Raw genomic sequence first — 23247 nt, 5'->3', positions numbered from 1 at the left:
TAGTATCAGCAGGCTTGAGAGTGCTGGAGGGAGTGTGCCAGTAGAGGAGCTCAGACAGAGGCAGGTTGTGGAGAGCTTTGTAAGTGATGGGACTGAAGTGGATACGCTGGGGGATGGGGAGCCAGTGGAGGTTATGAAGGAAGGGTGTGATGTGGTCACGTGAGAGGACGAGCAGCTGAGTTCTGGATATATTGTAGTTTCTTGAGTGTTGTGGCTGACAAACCGTAGAGGAGACTATTGCAGTAGTCCAGGCTGGAAGTGATTAATGCGTGGATGAGAGTCTCTGCAGCTGAAAAGGAGAGGGACGGACGGAGTTGGGCGATGTTTCTGAGATGGAAGAATACTGTTTTGGTGATGTGCTTGATATGTTGGTCAAAGGAGAGGGTTTGATTAAAAGAAATGACACCAAGGTTATGGACATGGGGGGAGAAGAGCACAGTGCAGCCGTCAATGGAGAGGGAGAAGTTGTGGGTGGATTTAATAAGAGATTTGGGACTGATGATGATGACTTCTGATTTGTCACAGTTGAGTTTGAGGAAGCTGGTGTGCAGCCAGGATTTTATTTTGGTGATGCAGTTGGTGAGGGCAGAGTGAGTGGCAGGAGTGATGGCTTTTGTGGAGATGTGGAGCTAAATGTCGTCGGCGAAGCAATGAAACTGAAGTCCATGATGGCGGATTATTTGACCGAGGGGGAGAACGTACAGGATGAGGACGAGGGGGCCGAGAACTGAACCTCGGGGAAATGATGAAGTGATGACATTTTATATCACAAAGGTCAACGTCACCGTGACATAACAATGTTCTCCATAAATTACTTCTCTGGCTATTACCCGCTGTCATATCTCAGGAACAGAAGGGGAGACATTTGGTCAGATGCTGAATTAGTGACACTAATCTTGGGTGTCCACTGTCAAACTGTGCTGAATGTATAGATCCTCTGTGCTGCTGAGGGGGTGATATGTGTGAAACATCCATGTTTCACTGACATGGATGTTAACTGTAAAACCCTGTTGAGACCAAAGATTCGCAACGAGATGACTTGAAACAGGCAACTACTTGCAATGCGCTGTTCTGCAACATTGTAAAAACCTGCTGGTTTACACTAATGCAACTAGATGAGATGGTGTATTATCTCTGTGCAACAGCTCTCTGTACTTCCCTTCTGATTTCCAGCTTTTCAGCTGTATTTTGTGGCTGTATATAATTTGTAGCTTTTTGAAATATGAATGAGGACAGTGATAGTGAGATACTGGCCACAGTTGCATTCGTAGTGGTAATGAAATGTGGAAAAGCAGAAACAAGATGAGCGTCAGATGAATGTATTCATAATAAATACACCATAATATAAATAACCAGCACCAATTAATTTGTCAATTAGAATGCGTGTGTGTATTAGGGGTATATATCTTTCATTCTTCTTAGACCTTGCCACATGCATCTGGGACTTGCCACCTGAAATTGTTGTTCTACTTTCAGTCTGTTGTCCCTTTTGCCTCTTTTACTGCTTTTCTTACATTGTAGGCTGCTGCTTTTCAATTGTGTTTCCAGATGGAAACACAGTGGTTGCTTTTCCCCAAGGGGGGTAGCGATTCCTTTCTGTGGCTGCCTCTGAAAGCTGTATAGCAGTGATCCAGCTGTGATCCATAGTGAGTGTGGCTTGCAGTAGTTAGGTTGAAGTTACATGAGTGAAATGTGAGCTGTAGGTCACTGATGTAGACTGTGTGGGTTTAAACTGATGAATGACTAAAAACATGGCTGAAATGAGTTTGGTGTAGACAGCCAGGGGAAACATACTGGAGGAACATTCTGTTAGAGCTGTGAGGGGGTGTGATGGGATGTCCCTGGATTTGAGTGGATTTTGTGAGTGTGTGAAAGAGCATATTCCAGATAAAACAGGGTGTGTAGGTGCTCTTTTAACAAATGGATTTGATGACATCAGCCACCTTGTGGTACCTCCTGGGATAAATGCTGTGACAGTCCCCAATTAGTGTGTGGCCTCTGTGTACAGTACAGCTGCTGAAGGGAGCCTCAGTGTTATGTCGTATGTCAGAGCAAGACTAACCATAGCATTCCAGTCAAAGATAAACAAGTAGAGGAGATTCACAAATGTCTTTGTGACTGGGTCGTTCTCTGCCAGCTAAGTGTCTGATTTCAGCCTTCAAAGCCGCAAAAGGAGAAAACTCCTCTTTGTTGGAGCTGAGCTGCCCAATGAGACAAATGTTTGGCTTTAAGTGTAGCTCAGCAGGCTGCTCCTCTTTGCCTTTTACAGTTATTCTCAGGCACTGAGCAGGAAAAAAAACTGTTATGGTTTCCTCTCTGAGCACTGGTGGAAGTTATCATTCCCTTTCCAGGAGTTGCTGTTCACAAGAAGCACAGTTGATGTGTCTGCTATCTTAAGTCTGCATGAGTCTGTTTCCACATTCCCTCACAGACTAAATCATAGACCTAGTTAGAAATATTAGACATCTGTTAGGAATTGCTTTTAGAATTCACCTTATCTTCCCTTTATTGTTTTACCAAAAAAAAAAAAAAATCTTAAATCAGGGTAAACTTCGTAGCTTTTTCTGGAAGGTTCAAAAATGAAAAGCTCCAGACAAAGCCAGTAAGGGGACTTTTTGTCAGGTTACTTGCTACCAGTGTTAAGAATGGCACACTCACCTTTACTTTGTTTAATTCTGTGTGTTTCTACAGGCTGCCGGAAATGCTGTGAAGAGGGCCTCTGATAACCTGGTGAAAGCAGCACAGAAAGCAGCATTTGATGCTCAGGATGACCAGGCTGTGGTGGTCAAGAGTAAGATGGTGGGAGGTATTGCTCAGGTGAGTCAAAAGCCCCTTTTACAGCCAGATTTTCCGCGAATGTTGGGCTGTTTTGCCTGCAAGCGTTGAGACACAGAGCCGGATTGGCGAGTTGATCCAAGGTGCCCAATTTTCCGAGGCGGCCTTCCGCAATGGGAGCGGCTGTTGAAGACTTGTGGGAGGAGCTGTTGATGACGCCGCACGTGCGACCCACTGGTGGTGGATAAACAGGAAACAGCTGTCATAGCACGAATGAGCAACTAGTAGCAAGAGGGAAACACAAACCTGACAGACACTGTAAAGATGAGCAACTGGGGAGACAAGGAATTGCACACCCTCCTTGCCCTCGCAAACAAAGAGGCCATTAACCATCAGATGACGGGAACGATGAAGAACGGGCCGATTTATGAGAGAATCGCCGAAGGACTGACTAGCCGTGGCTTCCCACATCACTGTTTACATCACAACACTGAGCTACACGTTTTGTTACTTGCTCACGCCCCCCATTGCCCCGAAAAAGGCACATTCTGTATAAACAAAAGCAGGTAGGCGGCATTTTGCCGCACTCCCCGATTTTGTTTTTATACTGCCAATGCTGAAAAAAGAGTGATTGGGCTTTCCTGCAAATTTGCACAATTCCTAACTAAAAAGGGCTAAAGATCCCACACACAACGGGAGCACAAATGTAGCCACCCAAATATTGAACCTATATTTACACTTACTCAAAGTAACTACATATATATCTATATATACAGTACAGGCCAAAAGTTTGGACACACCTTCTCATTCAATGCGTTTTCTTTATTTTCATGATTATTTACATTGTAGATTCTCACTGAAGGCATCAAAACTATGAATGAACACATGTGGAGTTATGTACTTAACAAAAAAAGGTGAAATAACTGAAAACATGTTTTATATTCTAGTTTCTTCAAAATAGCCACCCTTTGCTCTGATTACTGCTTTGCACACTCTTGGCATTCTCTCCATGAGCTTCAAGAGGTAGTCACCTGAAATGGTTTTCCAACAGTCTTGAAGGAGTTCCCAGAGGTGTTTAGCACTTGTTTAGCACTTGATGACCTGGCCTCCACAGTACGGTGACTGTGGAGGCGAGGTCATCTGCCGCAGCACTCCATCACTCTCCTTCTTGGTCAAATAGCCCTTACACAGCCTGGAGGTGTGTTTGGGGTCATTGTCCTGTTGAAAAATAAATGATCGTCCAACTAAACGCAAACCGGATGGGATGGCATGTCGCTGCAGGATGCTGTGGTAGCCATGCTGGTTCAGTGTGCCTTCAATTTTGAATAAATCCCCAACAGTGTCACCAGCAAAACACCCCCACACCATCACACCTCCTCCTCCATGCTTCACAGTGGGAACCAGGCATGTGGAATCCATCCGTTCACCTTTTCTGCGTCTCACAAAGACACGGCGCTTGGAACCAAAGATCTCAAATTTGGACTCATCAGACCAAAGCACAGATTTCCACTGGTCTAATGTCCATTCCTTGTGTTTCTTGGCCCAAACAAATCTCTTCTGCTTGTTGCCTCTCCTTAGCAGTGGTTTCCTAGCAGCTATTTGACCATGAAGGCCTGATTCGCACAGTCTCCTCTTAACAGTTGTTCTAGAGATGGGTCTGCTGCTAGAACTCTGTGTGGCATTCATCTGGTCTCTGATCTGAGCTGCTGTTAACTTGCGATTTCTGAGGCTGGTGACTCGGATGAACTTATCCTCAGAAGCAGAGGTGACTCTTGGTCTTCCTTTCCTGGGTCGGTCCTCATGTGTGCCAGTTTCGTTGTAGCGCTTGATGGTTTTTGCGACTCCACTTGGGGACACATTTAAGTGGAACCACTTGTGTTTTTATTTTGAAGCACCCAGATCGTCTCGAGCAAGAATTGTTGTAGTCTCTTACACAGACGCCGATGACATCAGCATGCTGGCTGACTCTGTCGTGTGGACATTCCCATAGGAAAGTTGTAATAGAGCTAGCGCTGGCTCCCACTGGCAGTGAATGTGATTGGATCCAAATCCGTGTATTTCCGTACTTCCTCGACCAACACTCGATTAGCTTTGCCTTACACCCGCCTACACCGGAATTGCTGTTCCCCTAATTGCTGTCCATAGTACAACAGAAAAGTAAGTGTTCAGTGCATCGCAAGAAGAGATTAAAATGGATTTGATTCACCTCTATTGCAGAGCTGCAACGTCTCTGTTACATGTAACACACGTGTCGCACCTATGGCAACGCCGTCACGTGGTGTGGATATCCCTGCCCATTTCTATTACAAAACGAAAGACGAATGTCCCCAGACTCCCATTCCAAAGTAAGGGAGGCTGGTCACGCAAGACTAGAATTGTTGATGTTCTTACTGTGGACAAAGCCAACGGTTGGATGTATGCAGTTAGCACAAAGTTACACTGTTGCCACTGCACCTTTAAATGTTAGGATTTCTTCACTCTGAGCTAAAAACAAACTAACAGCTCTCCAGTTCATATAATAATAATCTTTGCAAGTCTCAGTGGTGCTTCATGATCACAAAATGTGACTAAATGGTAACGTTAGCGATCTGGAGCCATGCAGATAAGAAACACGCTTCAATCTGCTCACACACTGTTGTTTGAGAGAAAGTGTTCTGGGTGGGCAGAGGAGCGTGTGTGTGACATATCATGTTTGTAATTCTTTGTTTGTCTATGTCTATGAGAGGGAGAGAGCAGAAGGAGAGAGCAAGAGGGCCGAAACAGCAAAGCAAGTCTCATGCTGGTGTCATAAGGAAACATTGCGACCCTTTATACTTGATGTTTGCAGTGTAGTCATTTTATTCATCCCACGTGGAACAAGCTGCAATACATTTGATATATCACCTACCCGTAGCTTGAGGCATAGTACACATGCACATGTTTACGCGTGATCATCTCCACCTTATTTGGAGCCAGGAATAACCATGTTAATGTAACAAGTGACTTATGAGAACCCCATGCTCACCACTTGAGGCTCGCTGGAGATTCCAAAGCTTGACAGATCTGCCTAGTTCTGGTTTCTAAAGTAAAGCTGCTTAGAGAAACGGTGAGGGGTTTGGTGAGAAGTCAGTTGTTATATTTTGTGATTGGATGTGTGGATAAAGCTGGTGTTTCATCAGTGTGTTGACAGACTGTGCTGTGTTGCAGATCATCGCCGCTCAGGAGGAGATGCTGCGGAAAGAAAGGGAGCTGGACGAGGCCAGGAAGAAGCTGGCCATGATCAGACAGCAGCAGTACAAGTTTCTCCCTTCAGAGCTGCGGGAGGACGGCCAGGAACAGTGAGAGTGTGTGTGTGTACATCAGTAATGCAACAGTGATCCGTGGAATGCTCAGGACCTTCCCCCAGCTACATGTAGAGAGACATGGCTTCATGCTTCAGTAGAAACGTAACATTAGGCAGATTGACTCCAATTCCACAGTGATGTATCAGGATGGTTATTATCAATCTGTTTCTATATTTAATTTTGAAAGTCAGAAGTGTTATGATGATTATGAGTTTGATAATACAGAAATATATGTATGCCTTAAATCCTTATTAAGGTATATTTGCTTTTGACTATATATGATCATATACTTTTGAAATATATCTGGCGCTTTTCTTGTCCTTTGTATCTGGATAGCGTGTCTTTGTGTACATGCTGTGTGGCTTCGTAAAGTAACAAAATCCTGCCAATAAATTCTGCTCGCCTTCACTGTTAGAACTTTAATGTTAGATCATAGAGATATGAAGGCAAGCACAATTTAGGCTTTTATGCAAATTATGCATAATCTATGCAAATTTTCTATGGAGATGTGTTGTGTTTTTTTGTGTTAGTGTGCATGTTTAGAGGCAAAGAGACGCAATGTCTAAGTGATTGTGAAGCAGAGGTGTGTGGTGACCACATGGACAGTGATGATCTTCAGTACATTACTTTTAATACTGAAAAAAGGACAAATGGAGTTTTAATGTTTGAATTTGGTAAAATTAACTTTGCAATGGAACAAATCAGAGTAAATAAACGTTATTTTTCTAAAGATTGAGCTATAAAATGTATTAAAATGGAATTTTTCAATAAGCGGCTGTCTTAGTAAAAGTTTTTCGTGTAAGTATTTTGACTTAAGCAGCTCCAGCATTTAGGCCTAGATAAGATTAGAAGATTTGTTTGTGTGAAGATTATAAAGCCATATATTTAACTTTAAGACATGTGACATCATATTGACTGTATTTGGGTGTTCATTGTTTTGTGACTCACTCCAGTGACATGTTATCTGTGCCAATATTAGTGTCTGACACAGTGACAAAGTTGTAGTTCAGATTTTTTAAATTGGGGTTGTATGAAGTCCTCATCTATTGTCAATGTGCTACCAACAGTAGATGTCAGTTGGCACAGTTGGAAGTAGGCAGGAGTCCAACACAGACACAGCGTGTGTGTGTGTGTGTGTGTGTGTGTGTGTGTGAGTGTGAGAGAGTGTGACTTTGGTGTTTCAAGGGGTTAGTCAGGATTCACCAAAGTCACACAATAACAAACTAACTAACTGATCGAAGCAGCAGTAGACCAGCAGCTCCTGTGTCCAGCAAGCCAAAATTACTGTTTATGTCAATGGCATCTGGTGGCTTTAAAGAGAGCATAGATGGGGAACTAAAGCCGTTGACGACTTCCCTGTTGGAACAGACTGCTTTCTGTATTCTGCTGCCGACCCCTATCCACAGCAGTACATTGCTTAGCTTCCATTTCAGCACTCCTGCCACTTCTCTGACCATGGACCACCTCATACAACCCTACTTCAAAAAAGCTGAACTATTCCTTTATTTTCTAGAGAATTCCTGTCTTAGTACAATCCTGTGATTCCAGTCTGAGGTATATATGTTCTGTTCACCTAATGCTTTCGTGTTAGATATTACTTGCGTAGAGTTCAGATTATTTCTCATTACCAAGGGCCTAATGTGAGCTCACTCTTTGTTCCCAGTATATCAGTGCTTATAAAGTGCCTTCGTATAATTGTCTCAAGTATTATAATCTGCTAAAATCATTTACCCTTTCGATGCACTTAATTCATAACCCATTTCAATAATTTATCAGAACATCATGAAATCCACCCTTACACCACACGTGTCTTTACTTTCTTTAACTATGATTTTTAGAGCAAACATGGCACAGCTACAGCAGCGTGCCTGATATAAAAATGACTGTTATCATACAAAGCCTTTGTCTTTTGCTCACATTTTGACTTAAATTCCAGCAGCACCACCTCATGGGTACTGTAACAGAGATTTATATTCAATAAAGCCAATTTTCTGTGAAACTGTTGACATCCGTTTCTTAACATTTTGACATTCACTTATTTTCACCCTGTTGATGAGAGAAAGACGCTCCTGGACAGAAGAAATTTTCTGCAGTAATACTTTACTCAGGGTTACACTCATGTATGCTACTGTGAAGGAAACATCATGCAGCCTGTCCTGTGTATAACTAGACTGTATAAAAGTTCATGTTGAACTGCATTTTAAATGTAAGTGTTCATAACCAGCACAATTTGCTGTTAATCATATATCATATGGGTTTGCTCTCTGTTTTTTAGTCTGTATTCCCATAATATCTGTTGCAACTACAGCATTACTGAGATTTAGTCAGGCATGGCCGGATTAACTTCTTTTAGGGCCTTTGGGCAAAAATAAATTGTAAACCCCCCTTCGTCCTTCGCTGTGCACTGTGCACAGTAGTTATCTGTTGGAATCAAAGGTTGTAAAATTAATGGATGTAGGTACCATGACATCAATCCTTGGTTTTCATTCAGCATTTCTGCTGTCGTATTTTTTTGTTTGTTTGTTTTAACCCAGAAGTGACCATATTTGGGCAAGAGGCTGGTGATGTGGAGGAGAGCAGGGTGGATCTGATTGAGAAGATAAGGACACTGTCACTCCAAGTGGCCCGCACTTAATTATGCATAACTTTAAGCCTTCATAAAATGTAAACAGTTGAGTTATTAATTCACCCCGTACAGTTGTAATGAATGTTGAAATTAGCTATAGAGACCAAAACAGTTTTTGTATTAGAATGTAAACATGTTTGTTTCTTCTTTTTTTTTATCTTTTTTTTTTTTTGAACTCTTCATTGAGGTCTTGGGCATGCTGGGCATCAATAAAAAGCATCCAAGTGCGATTATATCTCCCAAGTGAACCCCTCAAAGTGAAAAAGGGGTTTGAGAGCGAGAGACTTTTGGAGCCAGCCTCAAGTGGCAGTTCAAAGACGTGCAGTTTTTGGCACTTTTGCTTTGGCTTCAATTTTCAGTCTCAGAGGCTGCTGCTTGTTTGGAAAACTACCTGACCCCAGGTTTGCTGTGTGGTAATTTAATTAATCACAAATGAATTTAGGCGTGTAAGTACCATGTAACCACAACATTGCCTGAAATATCTTAAAGCTGGATTTCAACACTGGGACACTCTTTAAGACACAGCCTCATGACCAGATAATAAATTATGACTTCTTTTGATACTGTACTTTAGTAGAACATGTTCCCATATTGTGAAACAAAGATACAAGTAATCAAATTACTTCAAACTCCTAGCCACAAGTGCCCTTGGGGCTTTTCGTTCCTCTAGGGACCCTTTTGGCCTTGGTAATCCAAACTTCTAGTTTGGTTTCTTATCTAACCACACCCTCACTCTTCCTTGTGTAAAACACACATCACACTTCTTCAGTAATGCTTCTGAATGATAACAGTGAATGTTACTCTCTTCTGCAAATCAATTATTTATGAATGCAGTTAATTAGAAACATGGTTGCAACTTGATGTAGACTTGTAGTCTTGTCATGCTGTGCTCCCTCTTGTGTGCCCATTCTGTTTGATGCCCACCCAGCTTGCTCTGAGTGACAGCAGGGCCACACCTCACTCACACAGCTCAAAACATGAAAATAGACATGACAGATGGAAAAGAGGAAATGGAGGGTCAAGAAAGGGATATGCCTGTTGTAATTCACAGCTCATTTTCTGTTTTTGGATTACGGTTCGCTATGGTATCTGCACTGTGTTGTCTTATTTCCACTGTTTAAAATGGAATCTCTTCTGTCTTGGTCATTTCAGGTACTTTTACCACCTGTATTTCCATTTCATGCTTCCTCTATCAACCATTTTCAACCCTATTTTCCCATGTTTCTGTGTCCAAGTAACGAAAGGAAACCACAGTTTTGACATTGATCCAGTCCAGGCCGAAAACCCAAAGTTTCCCTTTAAGTTAAATAAGCGGTTAAGACTTATTTCTTTCTTTCTTTCTTTCTTTCTTTCTTTCTTTCTGTCTATTAAGAAAGTGAAAATGATTTTATTCACGTTTTTCTCATAATCTTCCGACAGGTTGAACTTTTTCTCAAAGGCATCTTGGGTGTAAGTTGAAGAGTAGAATTGTGTTACCTGCTGATGTCCAGGTGGAGATCTTACGCGCTTGAACGTGATTTATTCCCACATGCTGCAGACAGACGTCACGCACACAGACAGCTCTCACTGCCTAAATATGGACAACGTCCCAGTGCGGATCCTTAATGGAAAAAAGTGAAGGGCTCATCCAGCTGGTACTCCATCCTCGAGCTCTCCCCGAGCCGCTCAGACAAGCCGCACGCGAGCTCCTGTCCACCTCAGTCCCTGTCACAGACCGGTGCCTCTATCTCTGTCTCTGTCTCTGTCCGGACTAACCCAGCAAACGTCTCCCTTTGCTGAGAGCACACAACCTGAAGCACCATGGAGGCCATCAAGAAGAAAATGCAGATGCTGAAGCTGGATAAGGAGAACGCGATAGACCGGGCAGAGCAGGCTGAAGGGGACAAGAAGGGAGCAGAGGACAAATGCAAACAGGTAGCCTATACTGCGATGGAGCTATACTACACTTCACAAACAACTTAACCAGCTTCTCGCCTGAAATGAAAGGCAGTATTCCTTTATAGTGTCTTCGCATAGGCGTTTTCTCATAAATTGTCGGTATTCGAGAATGTCTTATCTTTAAATGAAATACATAAGATAATTTTTTAACAATAAAACATTAAAAGGGAACTCAAACAAACAACAACATAAAAGTTAGAGAAGAACAAACTTGACCAAGTCTGTAAAGTTTGTCAAGACTGAAAAAAAAAACAGATTTTAGTGTGTTCCAAGTGGAACACACTAAAATCTGTTTTTTTCTTCAGTAATATATGGATATTGTATGTATGTATGTATGTATGTATATTGTGATATAAGACTGGATATCGTCTTAGATTTTGGATGTCATAAGTGCTCTGGATTTAAAGGCTGCATTGGACTGAACTTACCAGACTGTTCTATTGTTTGCCTTTACACACTTATGTCCACATTATTTATCAAAAAATCTTATAGTGTAAATATTTTGTCCAAGCACCAATAGTCAACCCCACAATATCATTGCAAAATTGACAGTGTGATCTTTCATCGCAAATATCATGATATTTGATTTTTCTGTATACTGGCCAGCTCTATTTCCAAGGCATGATGGATTAAATCAGTCAGGACCTCAGCAGCATCTGTAGGGTTTCTATTAGCTAAGGCTCAGCTGGGGTTAATAACTTTGAAAACCACCAACAACCTTAGAGCATGACATCTATTCCCTTTATTAGATAGTGGACAGTAAAAAAAAAAAAAACAAAAAAAAAAAAACAGGAAATGAGATGCTTCATTTGAGATCTGAGATCTGAACTTTTGTCACACAGCACATTTAATCCTCTCATGGCACAGTGCCCTTGCAGACTGGATGTGATGATGATGAGCATGCCATGGAACATATGACCAAAGTCTGTGAGGGCTCAGTGTGTAAGTTTAGAGGGTGGACATCACCATCCAGTACGCTTAGAATTTGCTGCCCCCTGACAAATCCAGCTACACTTTCCAGCTATGAAGTAGGAAATTAGCCACAGCTTTATGGATTACTTGCAGTCTCTCCTGTGCAGCTCCACTGTGTATAGATAGGATATAATATATAGCAGCAATTTAACTATGCAACTGTCCACATAGCATTTGTTCCCAGGGGATCCCAGCTAGTAGCTATTACAATGCCTGTACAATCACTTCTCTCTGCCAGTCTAGGAGCATTGAATACTGGCATGTCTATTTCTGTAGCTCCCCCCCACCTTCTTTGAATTGTTGCTCCTCTCAGAAAGACAGTCAAGGCTGTTGGTTTGGGAGTTGCCACAATGTCGACTGTAGGATCAGGACTGTCCCAGGCTATTTGTGACTGAGAGGCCTTACATGGCTACAGTCTGGGAGAGACTGTCAGAAGTGATATAGAAAGGACATTTGTCCTGGGAACATTGTGGTCGGGCCACATTACTGTTATTTACAATTGGCTTTTTATAGTTCTTGAAGCTGTTGTTCCAATGGCAACTCACTGAAACAATCTTTGAAAATGAGTCATCGGATAACAAATGCCTTAAGTCCAAAATCGAAGGGCTCATCATGTTGGGAGCAAGAAAACTGCTTGTCAGGGGGTCATTAAGATAAAAAAAAGGGGTTTATCATTTTGGGAGAATGAATATGCTCATCAGATTTAATGACAATCTGCCTATTAGATCATCATCAGATCATCGTCATTATGGTTTGGGACACTCTAATGATGATGATCTGCCTATTAGATCATCATCATTAGAGTGTCCCAAACCATAAGGGCTCATCCTCTGGGGAACATAAATTTACTGGGTGGTAGTGGGGTGTGGCTACATATTGTTTGCGCATATGATGTATAAGATGGCACACTTGTGTATTTTGGTCATATGTTTGTGACAGTCACTGTTAACTGTGATGTTAAGGCCTTGTCCACACGTACAGGAATTTTTTGAAAACAAATATTTTCCTTTATGTTTTGACCTCTTGTCCACACGCATTTGAAGGCTTTTGAAAACATCTTCTAAGGTGCAGATTTTTCAAAACAACTGTTTCTGTGTATCTGTGTGGTATTGTTGCAACGATATCAGATTTCCAAGGTACAATAACCGTCTCTAAAAAAATATCGTTATTTCAAGTTTTAATGAAAGTCTGTGTAAAAAGTGTTTATTTTGACAATAACTTAAAAAAAGTGAGCTCATCTGTCCAGTTGCATTTTTTTCAATATCATAGATAAGCAAATGTACACGGTATGATGACCATTCATTTTTTATATTACAGTATACCTTGAAATCAGTATACTGCTGCATGCCTACTGTGTGGACATGGAATGTGGGTTTGGGAAATAATGACATCACCTCAGTTTGCACCTGCCCATTGTTGCTTTGTGCAATGAGCATTCTTTGGTGCTAAAGGAAAGGTCAATAGTACTACAGAAACATTCTCAATCATTCTGGGGGCACTGTGAATATTCACGGCAAATTGCAGCGGAATCTGGTTGGTACCACTAGCAACACTGTCATACATAAGTACTGCAGAATGGCTAATACATTCAAAGGAAATATAATGCTGCCTAGATTACATTTCTTACTTCATACTGTGGGACAATTTGACAAGCACTGTGGCTTGAGTATAAAACTGTCCATCGTAACTCCAGCAGTGTGACAGTACAATGATACATAAATAGAGTGCTGAAAGATTCAGTCCTACAAACCAGAAATTAGTTAATATTTTATTTTTCCCCTCATCCAGAAGACAATGGGTTTTTGGTTAGATGTCTGAAATAAGTTCTGTGGTTAAAGCTGAAGAGACTTTCAAGTTTTGCTTTAAGACATAAAGTACGTCAGTAAATACCCCAACTGTGAATTTCGAAGCTTTTATGTGTATTAACCCTTTAACGTCCTGCTCAACCGTTGGTAGTGCACATTTTGAGTCACTATATCTTAATTAGAAATGTCTTGAACTTAACTCAAACTGATTGGGCTATCTCTACTATTCGGTTTAGGTATGTTATGCTAAAAGAATTCACTAGAGTCACTTTGTTTTTAAATAGTATGCCTTTTCATTTCGCCTCCTACAGGAAGTATTTCTACGACATGTCTAAAGCCATGCTCAATCAAATGGTTGAATTGGCCTTTTATGGTAAAGGTAGTGATGGTAAGATAATAAATATATAATTTTTATCAAATAAAAAAGGATGTATGTTCACTGTTGTTAATACCTGTCTTTAATGTTATTTAATTATATATTTGATGAAAAAAAATTATGTAGGTAGGTATTATGGGAGGTAGGTAGGTATTATGGGAGGTAGGTAGGTATTATGGGAGGTACTGTAACTGTTAATATTTGGAATGAATAGAAATTACACTAGTACTAATAATACTGATTTTATGGTCACAAATTGATATATATAGTATACTAACATATTATGGACATTATAACAGTGTATGGTTTGCAATTTTTTTTCCATCTTAAATTATTTGGTAGATGTTTTTTTTTTTTTAAAAAAAAAAAAAAAAAGGGGGGGGTCTGCAAAAAAAAAAACATTAATTTTGTTATCATTGCAAAAAATGCAAAGAAAATAAATTTCCATTGCTTTTTTAAAAAAAAATTGAAAAATGCTCAGCAATTGATGAATTAGGTACACATATTTGTACATGAACACACAAGTCTGGTATATGTTCACATTAAAAATTGATAGCAGTTTGTATTTACTGAAAAGAGGAGCAGATGAATCAAATTTTTTAGTAAAGGTCATCATTCTCAAAAATTTCTTTTGAATTAACAAAATTATATTGAGAAAACTGGGATATGTGGCACCCCACACAGACTTACAGTACATAATATAAAGATAAATTAAGCTGTAATAAAAAGTCAAAATACAAGAATGATTTATCAATGAATGAACTCTCAATATTCCAATTGACTTAATAATCTTTTTTACAGAAAAATTCCATATGGTATTTCCATGTTAATTTACTATTAATCTACTATGACTCCTAGAAATTTAATATGAGGAAACTGAGTAATTCTAATATTGTCTATGAATAATTTGGCTCCTTCTTTAGTATACTTTTTATTTTTGTTACAGAAAATTATAAAATTAGATTTATTTATATTGAGAGAGAGTTTGTTCATCTGAAACCATTTAGAGATTGATGATAGCTCTTTATTTGCTTCTCAAGTCAGTGTGCTGAAATTTTCATGTGAAGCAATAAGACATGTCATCAGCAAATATAAGAGGCAGTACATTATTGCAGACCCTGGGTAAATCAATCATATATATCAAAAACAAGAGAGGTCCAAGGATGGAACCTTGAGGTACCCCACAAAGAAGCTTAGCTCTATTTGAATTTTGCATATTTAGAGATACATATTGTTCCCTGTCCTTTCAGTAATCAATCAACCACTTAAGAGCAACATCATGAAAACCATATTTTTGAAGTTTAGCAAAAAGGATATTGTGATCAAAGGCTTTTGACAAGGCTAGCAACTGGCTAATGAGACTACAGACAATAATCACATCAAACACAACTTTATAGCCTCATTGTGGTGGCAACATGAAGTCATGTGACTGTGGTGTAGTTCATCGATAGCCTGAACTATAATTGAAGAGTAAAGCAGTCTAACCTAACAATAGGTGGGATGCAGGACCCTGTTCCCTGTCAAATCCTTAGTTTTGTATGTATAATCTTCCACAGTGACCTCCTTCTCCTCCGTTCACTTATTCCACAATGTATTTTGCAAAGCAAATTAGTACACAATATATCATTGAATTATATATAGAGTTCCAGTTATTTTTCTTCTAAATATTTTCAATATCCATATGGTTGTATCAAAGGCAAGCTTTCCAACTGTCTGACATGTGTTTCTGCTGTGTCTTGGTGTATTCGGCCTGTAGCTGGAGGAGGAGCTGCTGGGTCTGCAGAAGAAGCTGAAAGGAGTGGAGGATGAGCTGGACAAATATTCTGAGTCGCTGAAGGATGCCCAGGAGAAGCTGGAGCAGGCAGAAAAGAAGGCAACAGATGTGAGTGAAGGGAACTGATGCCATGGGTCACATTACTGCAGAAATGCAACTATATTAAGACCACATGAACCTATTGTACTTAGTCCAGTCACATCTGATCGTTTCTATAGTAACACAGGTACCATGTTGTTGACTACATGTGCCATTATTTCAATTTCAATTTCAATTTTCAATTTTATTTATAAAGACCAATATCACAAATCACAATTTGCCTCAGAGGGCTTTACAGCATACACCCTCCCTCACAGCGGATAAGGAAAAACTCTCCCCAAAAAACCCTTTAACGGGGAAAAAATGGTAGAAACCTCAGGAAGAGCAACTGAGGAGGGATCCCTCTTCCAGGACAGACAGACGTGAAACTGATGTTGTGCACAGAACGGATCAACATGATACATTTACAGTAATCCATATGACAAAATGAGACATAAAGTAATAATTATAATTATATATAAATAATTATAATTATACAAGTATAATATATGACAGAATATGTATGTGACAATGATATTCATATGTGTACAAAATGGTAGAAGTATGACTAAGTAGGAGGTATCAGGCAGACCATTAATATTTAATATACCACTACACAAATGGCTTCTTTCAGGTGTTGTAAAAAAAGAAGTACCAGTCTGTTTAACTTGAATTACTGCACAGTTGTAAATTTAGACCATCAGTGACATTACCACTGCTATAAACCAACAGTGCCAAGTCTTAGTCTCTCTCTGTGTTTTAAATATGCCAAGACCAGTTAGTTACTTTTACACTCCGACATCTCATGTAGGCCTAATAATCATAACCATTTTAATACTGACCTTCAGAAATGCAATTCAAAGCTGGTTGTTCTAAATGTCATCATTATTTCCAGTTGAAAACTGCTGCTGAGGTTTACCACTGACAGCAGCAGCAGAGACTGTATAAAATCTGTCATGTGCAGTATCACATTCTACCTACATATCATAAAGCTTGTCAGCACCTTGAGGGAAATACCATCCATTCTAACGAATGTGAGGAGCTTGGCAGAGAGGATCTGGTTTCACTTGCTTGGCGCTAGTGTGCAGATGCTACTGCTTCTTTGGCTCCTGTACAACGGTCAACGCCTTGGAGTTGCTTTCTGGTAAAGTGCACTGTGCACTAAGAGCAAACTATCAGTTAGTGAAAGAAAGCCACAGTACTGTGTATCAATAACCAATAAACCGTAAGTTTATTAAACTGTGCAAGTATTCTCCTTTTCCACAGTGTTGAACACAACGGAACATTAGGGCCTGATGAGATGGTGCCACCACAGAGCAAAAAACAGATTGGTCCAGAAAAAATGATCTGGCAAACATGGTGTTGGCCAAACAAATTTGTGAAAATCACACATACCAGGTAGGTTTAAGGGTAGGCTCACAATTTTTCAAGCCTATCTTAAAACAAAAGACATTTGCCAGTGTGAATATTGAACAGGTTTTACTTGCTGTAATCATTCCTCCTGTTCAGACTGACCATTAAAAGATCATTTTGGGGGGTCGGTGGCTTAGTGGATAGAGCAGGCACCCCATGTACGTACAACACCGTTGCCGCCACGCCCCGGGTTCAACTCCAGCCAGTGGCCCTTTGCTGTATGTCATTTCCCCTCTCTCTCTCCCCCTTCACACTTAACTGTCCTATCTATAAAGGCAAATATGCCCCCAAAAATATCTTTAAAAAGAAAAAAAAAGATCCATTTCTAAATCACTTCCAGTGCGAGGTACATAATCCAGCCCTTCTTCCTTGTAAAAATGCAGTGGTGGGTAGAGTGCAGTTAAATTAAAGTAAAATGCTTTTTTGTTTTGTTTTTTTTTTTTTTTAATGAGTGAAAAGCAGCATTTGGTCTCATATGCAGATTTGCTGTGAATTCATGAGTGATAGAAATAGGGGAACAAAAATCTAGAAATGGCCCTGCTACCTGGTGTGTCTATCTCATTACATCCTTATGTCCCATAGGTGATGAAAGAAAGAAAGAAAGAAAGAAAGTCCCTACAGACTGAGCCCCCCACCTGAGCTACTGCCACGTAGCTCAGTCTGTAGGGACTTGGCTTGGGAACTGGAGGGTCGCTGACTCAAGTCCCTGTCCGAGTGTGGAGTGGTAGCTGGAGAGGTGCCTATCTATCTTGGTCTATCTTCTGTACAGTGCTAAGGCACCCCTGAGCACGGCATCAAATCTTCATCCGCCCAGGGCGCCTGCCCATGGGCCGCCTCCCACCCAATGCATGAATGGGTCATGTTTGTGCATATGAAAGGATATCTTATTAAAAAAAAAGAGAGGAGAAATAAACAGTAAGAGGTTAACTTTTGTAACGTAATTGTTGCAGAGTTTGCCCCTCCTAGTTAATCTTAACATTAATGTATCATCAGCTGACTTGCTGTAAATGCAAATGTTGGCTGCTGGCTTGTTAACTGTAACGTTACATTCAAATCAAACAGCCAAACGTTTGCTAACTGGTAATGCTGACATTAATACTAGCAAGTTTACCTCACTTTGTTGGGTTGAATTCCCCATTACAGCTGCGGCTTTCATGAGGTCAGAGGCTGACTCTGTGCTGTGTGTGTGTGTGTGTGTGTGTGTGTGTGTGTGCGTGTTTGCAGTCAGCTTAATTTTTTATCTCCATTCATTGTAACATTACCATGGTATTTTCCTTTAATTTCTAGGCTACTGTAGTTTCAAACACATCTCAAAAATACATTTAAAAACTTAAAATCTGGAACTCTGTTAAGGAGTGTTTACAAGATAAACTAAGAATAATTAGACAGTGTGCCTGTGACCCTGATTTCAAACCTGATCAGTTGGATCCTAGATTTAGAAACTGGATAATTAAGGGAATAACAACATATTACTTATTAACAAAGGGAAGATTAACAGATTTTCAAACTTTGAGAAGAAAATATGCTTTGGAAAAGCAAGATTTTTATTGGTATTTACAACTACCGCACTATTTCAATCAACATGTTAAAAATCACCCATCAGATCTGGATGACCCAGTGCTGAAAGTAGTTTCAGGATCCTACATGTCTGAATTAAACAAAGGTATTATATCCACACTATATAAGGGTTTTATGTCAAAGAAATCCTATTCCACAGAGTACCTTCAAAATAAATGGTAAAATGAGGGTAATTTTGAGATTTCAAGGGAGTTATTGCAGCTTTCAATGGAAGTGCACTAATTTTTATATATGGGGGAGAACTGTGTTGGAAATGTCTAGTTAGATTTTTCATTACCCAAAGCAGAAAGCACACTCTACAGAAAAGGCTCCCATGTGCTGGAGACTGGGATGCAAATCACTGGCATATATTTTGGGAGTGCCCTGTAATAAGACAGTATTGGTCTGAGAAGCACAAAATTTTGGAAGGCACTGTTAACATAAAAATACCTTTCCTATTTAATACTTTTCACTTCACCTACTAAAGAATAGATAAACAAAGCTACGGTCAAACTGGATTCCATATGTACAACGGTCATGACCACATTTTTTGGTAAAAGACAGTGACGACAAGTTGCTCTGTATAATCAATCATAAATCAAAACCTTGAGTCAGGTGCTCATGGAGAAACAACAGGATACACAGGAAGGCAATCCAGGCACTCTACAAAATGAGGAAGGAAGTATTAAAAAGCCTTTACTGTAGTGGCTAAATCATTAAAAGAGCCAACATGTTTCCACCACAGTAAGTTTTTGTCTAGGCTTTAAAAACATACAACAAAGGTATGTCCCCACCTATATAGTAGCAAGAACCAATGGCAGGCCATCACATGACCCAGATAATGACATGACAGGTGAAACAAATAGAAAATAATGAAAAAATAACAACTTGATAAAAAATACACAGAGTATAATGAAATGAAATACCCAGAAAAAATAGATATATAAATATATATACACACACATCTTTACACATAGGCTGTGAGAAAAATTATGAATCCTACAGAGGACAGAGACAGAGTCTTCACCATTTTTCTCACAGCCTATGTGTAAAGATGTATGTGTACATTTACATATTTTTGTTGGGACCTTACCTCGTAACAGGCCTCCAATTAAAGTGTCAAAATGGCTATCGGCAATAATTAATAATTAGCATTAATTATGTTAAATAATTTGACTTAATTTACATTAAATCACCTCATGGGGAACCATTCCCAAAAAGGGAAAATTGATGGCCAGTTAATGCTATCAGTCTAATAAAATACACTAAACTATTAATCTTTAACTATGATCAATAATTAATTAATTAATTAATAACCATTAACAAAATTACCATATTAATATTACAGGCTGAAAGATTTCGGAGTTCTTGACATAGCAGAGGATGACTATTCATTCACTGTTGTGCAATATTAAACAGACAGCAGGTATAATTCCAAAAACAAAGGGGGTGTATATATGTGTGTGTATTCAAAGGAGAAAGAGAGAGAGAGAGAGAGAGAGAGAGAGAGAGAAAGACAAAAGGTGTGTGTGTGTGTGTGTGTGTGTGTGTGTGTGTGTGTGTGTGAAACAAAGGCTGTTTGGCCTACAAATCAAAATGGCTGACAAGACAACAGAAAACTACAAGATGATTGAATCCAAGATGGCTTCAGACCGGTTTTGCCTCACTGTGTGGCCGGTTAGGACAAAGACAGAGGAGATGAAGTGACAACTTTGAGTCTCCACTTTGGGTGTAGCTATGTTGAAAGCCAATTTGTAAGTGGGTATATGTGTATGTGATATGTGTTGCAAAAGGGTCTTGGTTAGTACAGAGGATGTCTGGTTGCATGCAAGACTCTGTCTGTGTATAGCATAAGCAACTGACATCAGCTTAGCTTTTGCAAAGCCAACTATCCAATTACCTAACTAAAACAATCGCAACAATAACTCAATGAACAGCATTAAATCACAAGTTTTCTATATTTTTGGAGTGTCTGGATTGCCTTCCTATGTATCCACATTTTTTTTTGGTGTTTACCAGTTAACAGATCCCCTAAAGGATGCCTGATCTCCTTACCAACTTAAAAATAATGCACTGGAATATCTCTCAATTTGTTAATCTATGGTTGTTGGTTTTTTTTTGTTGTTGTTGTTTTTTTTTTAAATCTTAGGTCGGGTGGATGGGGGATTAGCGTTGGTCAGGTGGAAACTGGTTCGAGCAGACTCGCTGTAGTGAAGGTATATATGGCAAATACAGTGAAGTAAAAAGTAGGTTACTGTTTCAATAATATATTTGAATAAATAGTAGAAGTACAGCTTAAAAACTCATGTGCGTTACTTTTGATGTGTTACTACCCACCCCTGTAAAAAAAAAAAAAAAGGTTTATCTGAATCTAATATGTTCAGTCACAAGTTAAAGCCTTTTAGCACAAAATTCCCCTTTTCCCTCTATCCTTCCACTGCAGCTCAGTACGGAAACACAAAGTGGGAATTTTATACTAAAAAGACATTTTGATTTCAAGAACTTGTAGGTTTAACTGCATGCCCTGGAAGGAAGTATTAGTCCTCAGATATCTTCCACTTCACAGTCTACACACCTTCCTGAGTGCCATTACATTTCTTAATACTATTCCTATGTTCATGTTTCATGTTCATGTAACTCTCTGCTCTGACTAGGTCAGTCTAATGTCAGTGGTTTACAAATAACTCTAAGCTCCTACTCAGAATGTGCTTTGAAGACCAAGGCCAGTAATTCTGGATAGTTAATGATATTTATGCAGGTTTCTGTGAGTTATGAGTCAGCGTTTATGACCAATTATAGTGCAAAATATCAGAGCGACACAGGGAAGAGTGAGGACTCTCTTTATTTGTCCTTAAAGGAGTGTGATCTCCCTGTGCTGTGTGCAGTGCCATTGAGATGTTACCAAAGATGGAAAAGAATTGAAGCAATGCATGAATTTGTTTATGCTTCCACTGCTTACAGCAGTGTGCTTCTGTAGGTGGTGCTCACTCCAATGTGGACTTCTCAGCCTCAGGCCATCAAGTTCTGTTCACAAACACATACGCATGTACTGTACAGGGGATACAAGGAGCTACAGTGGGAAAACTTTACCGGACAAGTCAGATACCATTTGCAGTCAGCAGTGTGTGAGCAATTATCTTACTTTCAAATGATATAGTATAGCTGCATTATATAGTTACTTATGTGTGATTGTATAATATTTATGATATATTAACCCAACATGATTTAAATGATTTTACACTGTTACAGTCATACACTAAATGTGACTGAGATCTTTATCAATGAATATATTTATGATGAAGAAAAGGTTGAGGCCTGAGCCAAATGAATCTTTGAATGTTTTATAGCCATGAAGCATTTCATACAGAGTTCATAAAACAGACTTACTTTACCACTAGACCAATGAGGCTTTCCCTTTTTATCCAGTATTTTTAAGCTCTGACTGTTTGTAGCCAGGGCCCAGTTCTTCAAAAAGTTTAATCTGGATCAGAATTATCCAAGATTTGGAAATCCCATCTTTTGCTATCCAGTATCAGATAGGCCATCTTACTTTGGTGCCAGTTTTTCAAAACAACGCTGCATTGGATCACCCTGATGATTGTTTTTGAAGTGTCAGAAAACAACACAGGCGATGTCATTGTTAGAAACTACTTTTGACTGTGACATTGTATTGACATGAATTAATAAATAAATGAGAGTTAAAATGAAAGTAACAACCTCAAAGATTTTTTAATGAAATAAATGTCTTATATGTCATTGTCTATTGCTGAATGAAGTTACACAATGATGATTCAGCCTATGGCCCACTGATAAAAGCCCTTGCATTTGCAGTATTGGTTGTCTAAATGGAAAAATCCCAAAAATCACAAGCGACGCCCATAAATCTTGCGAGCTGCAGGATTCATAAAACGAGGTGATATAAACAAATTCACCAGCCTGGTTTCTTGCCTGTCTGCCAACAAACATGCTACAGTTACTGCTTGGTGCCTCCAAAGTAAATGAAATGAGACTTTTGAGAATAAATTAAAAAAAAAAGTTTGATAATGACAGCTATATGGGTAATATTTTTTCATCGTGACAAAATCCTTTACTTTTTGTTTTACTTAAAGTAGACATTAAGCTACCAATGTAATGGTAAATGATCAATGGACTGCACTACTAGTCTTCTGACCACTCAAAATGCTTTTACACCACATGTCATATTCACCCATTCACACACTGGTCGCAGAGGCTACTGTACATGGTGCCACCTGATACTCAGTAACCATTCACACACTCTCACACACTGATGAAGCAGCCATCAGGAGCACTTTGGGTTCTGTGTTTTGCCCAAGGATACTTTGACATGTGGACTGGAGGAGCCGAGGATTAAACCCCAAATCTTTCGATTAGTGGACGATGCACTCTACCTACTGAGCCAATATATAATGGAATATTATGTATTGTATTATGTTGTTTCTCTTGGTGAGAAAGGTATTTACAGCTGCCCCAGTAACAGAATACAATGCAACAGAAACAAACTGCACAAAGTTAAGTTTATTCTGATAAAAAATATTGCTTTTGTTGTTATTCATGCAATATACCATTTTAAAGCTCATTTTGTGCTTGTT

At 39.5% G+C, this 23247-nt stretch overlaps 2 protein-coding genes across 6 annotated transcripts in view; both read left to right on the top strand.

The window, feature by feature from the left end:
- tln1 (talin 1) overlaps window positions 1–8097 on the top strand; it is a 177506-nt gene extending 169409 nt beyond the window's left edge. For both annotated transcript variants that reach the window (XM_033646697.2, XM_078161887.1), the window contains 2 exons: window positions 2692–2817; window positions 5962–8097. In XM_033646697.2, the coding sequence (XP_033502588.1) occupies window positions 2692–2817; window positions 5962–6096 (261 nt within the window). In that variant the 3' untranslated portion in view covers window positions 6097–8097. The remainder of the gene's footprint in view (window positions 1–2691; window positions 2818–5961) is intronic.
- Window positions 8098–10327: 2230 nt separating this feature from the next.
- The window catches only part of tpm2 (tropomyosin 2 (beta)), a 38551-nt gene continuing 25631 nt past the window's right edge, over window positions 10328–23247 (top strand). For 3 of the 4 annotated variants that reach the window (XM_033647743.2, XM_033647745.2, XM_033647744.2), the window contains exons 1-2: window positions 10385–10638; window positions 15572–15697. In XM_033647743.2, coding sequence (XP_033503634.1) covers window positions 10525–10638; window positions 15572–15697 — 240 coding nt within the window. In that variant the 5' untranslated portion in view covers window positions 10385–10524. Of the gene's footprint in view, window positions 10639–15571; window positions 15698–23247 lie in introns of all 4 variants that reach the window. The other variant, XM_033647742.2, reaches the window with a different exon arrangement.

Source organism: Epinephelus lanceolatus, chromosome 19 (genome assembly GCF_041903045.1).
Source record: "Epinephelus lanceolatus isolate andai-2023 chromosome 19, ASM4190304v1, whole genome shotgun sequence".
Lineage (NCBI taxonomy): Eukaryota > Metazoa > Chordata > Actinopteri > Perciformes > Serranidae > Epinephelus > Epinephelus lanceolatus.
Note: the sequence above shows the minus strand (reverse complement) of the source record. Positions and strands in the feature narration are given on the sequence as shown.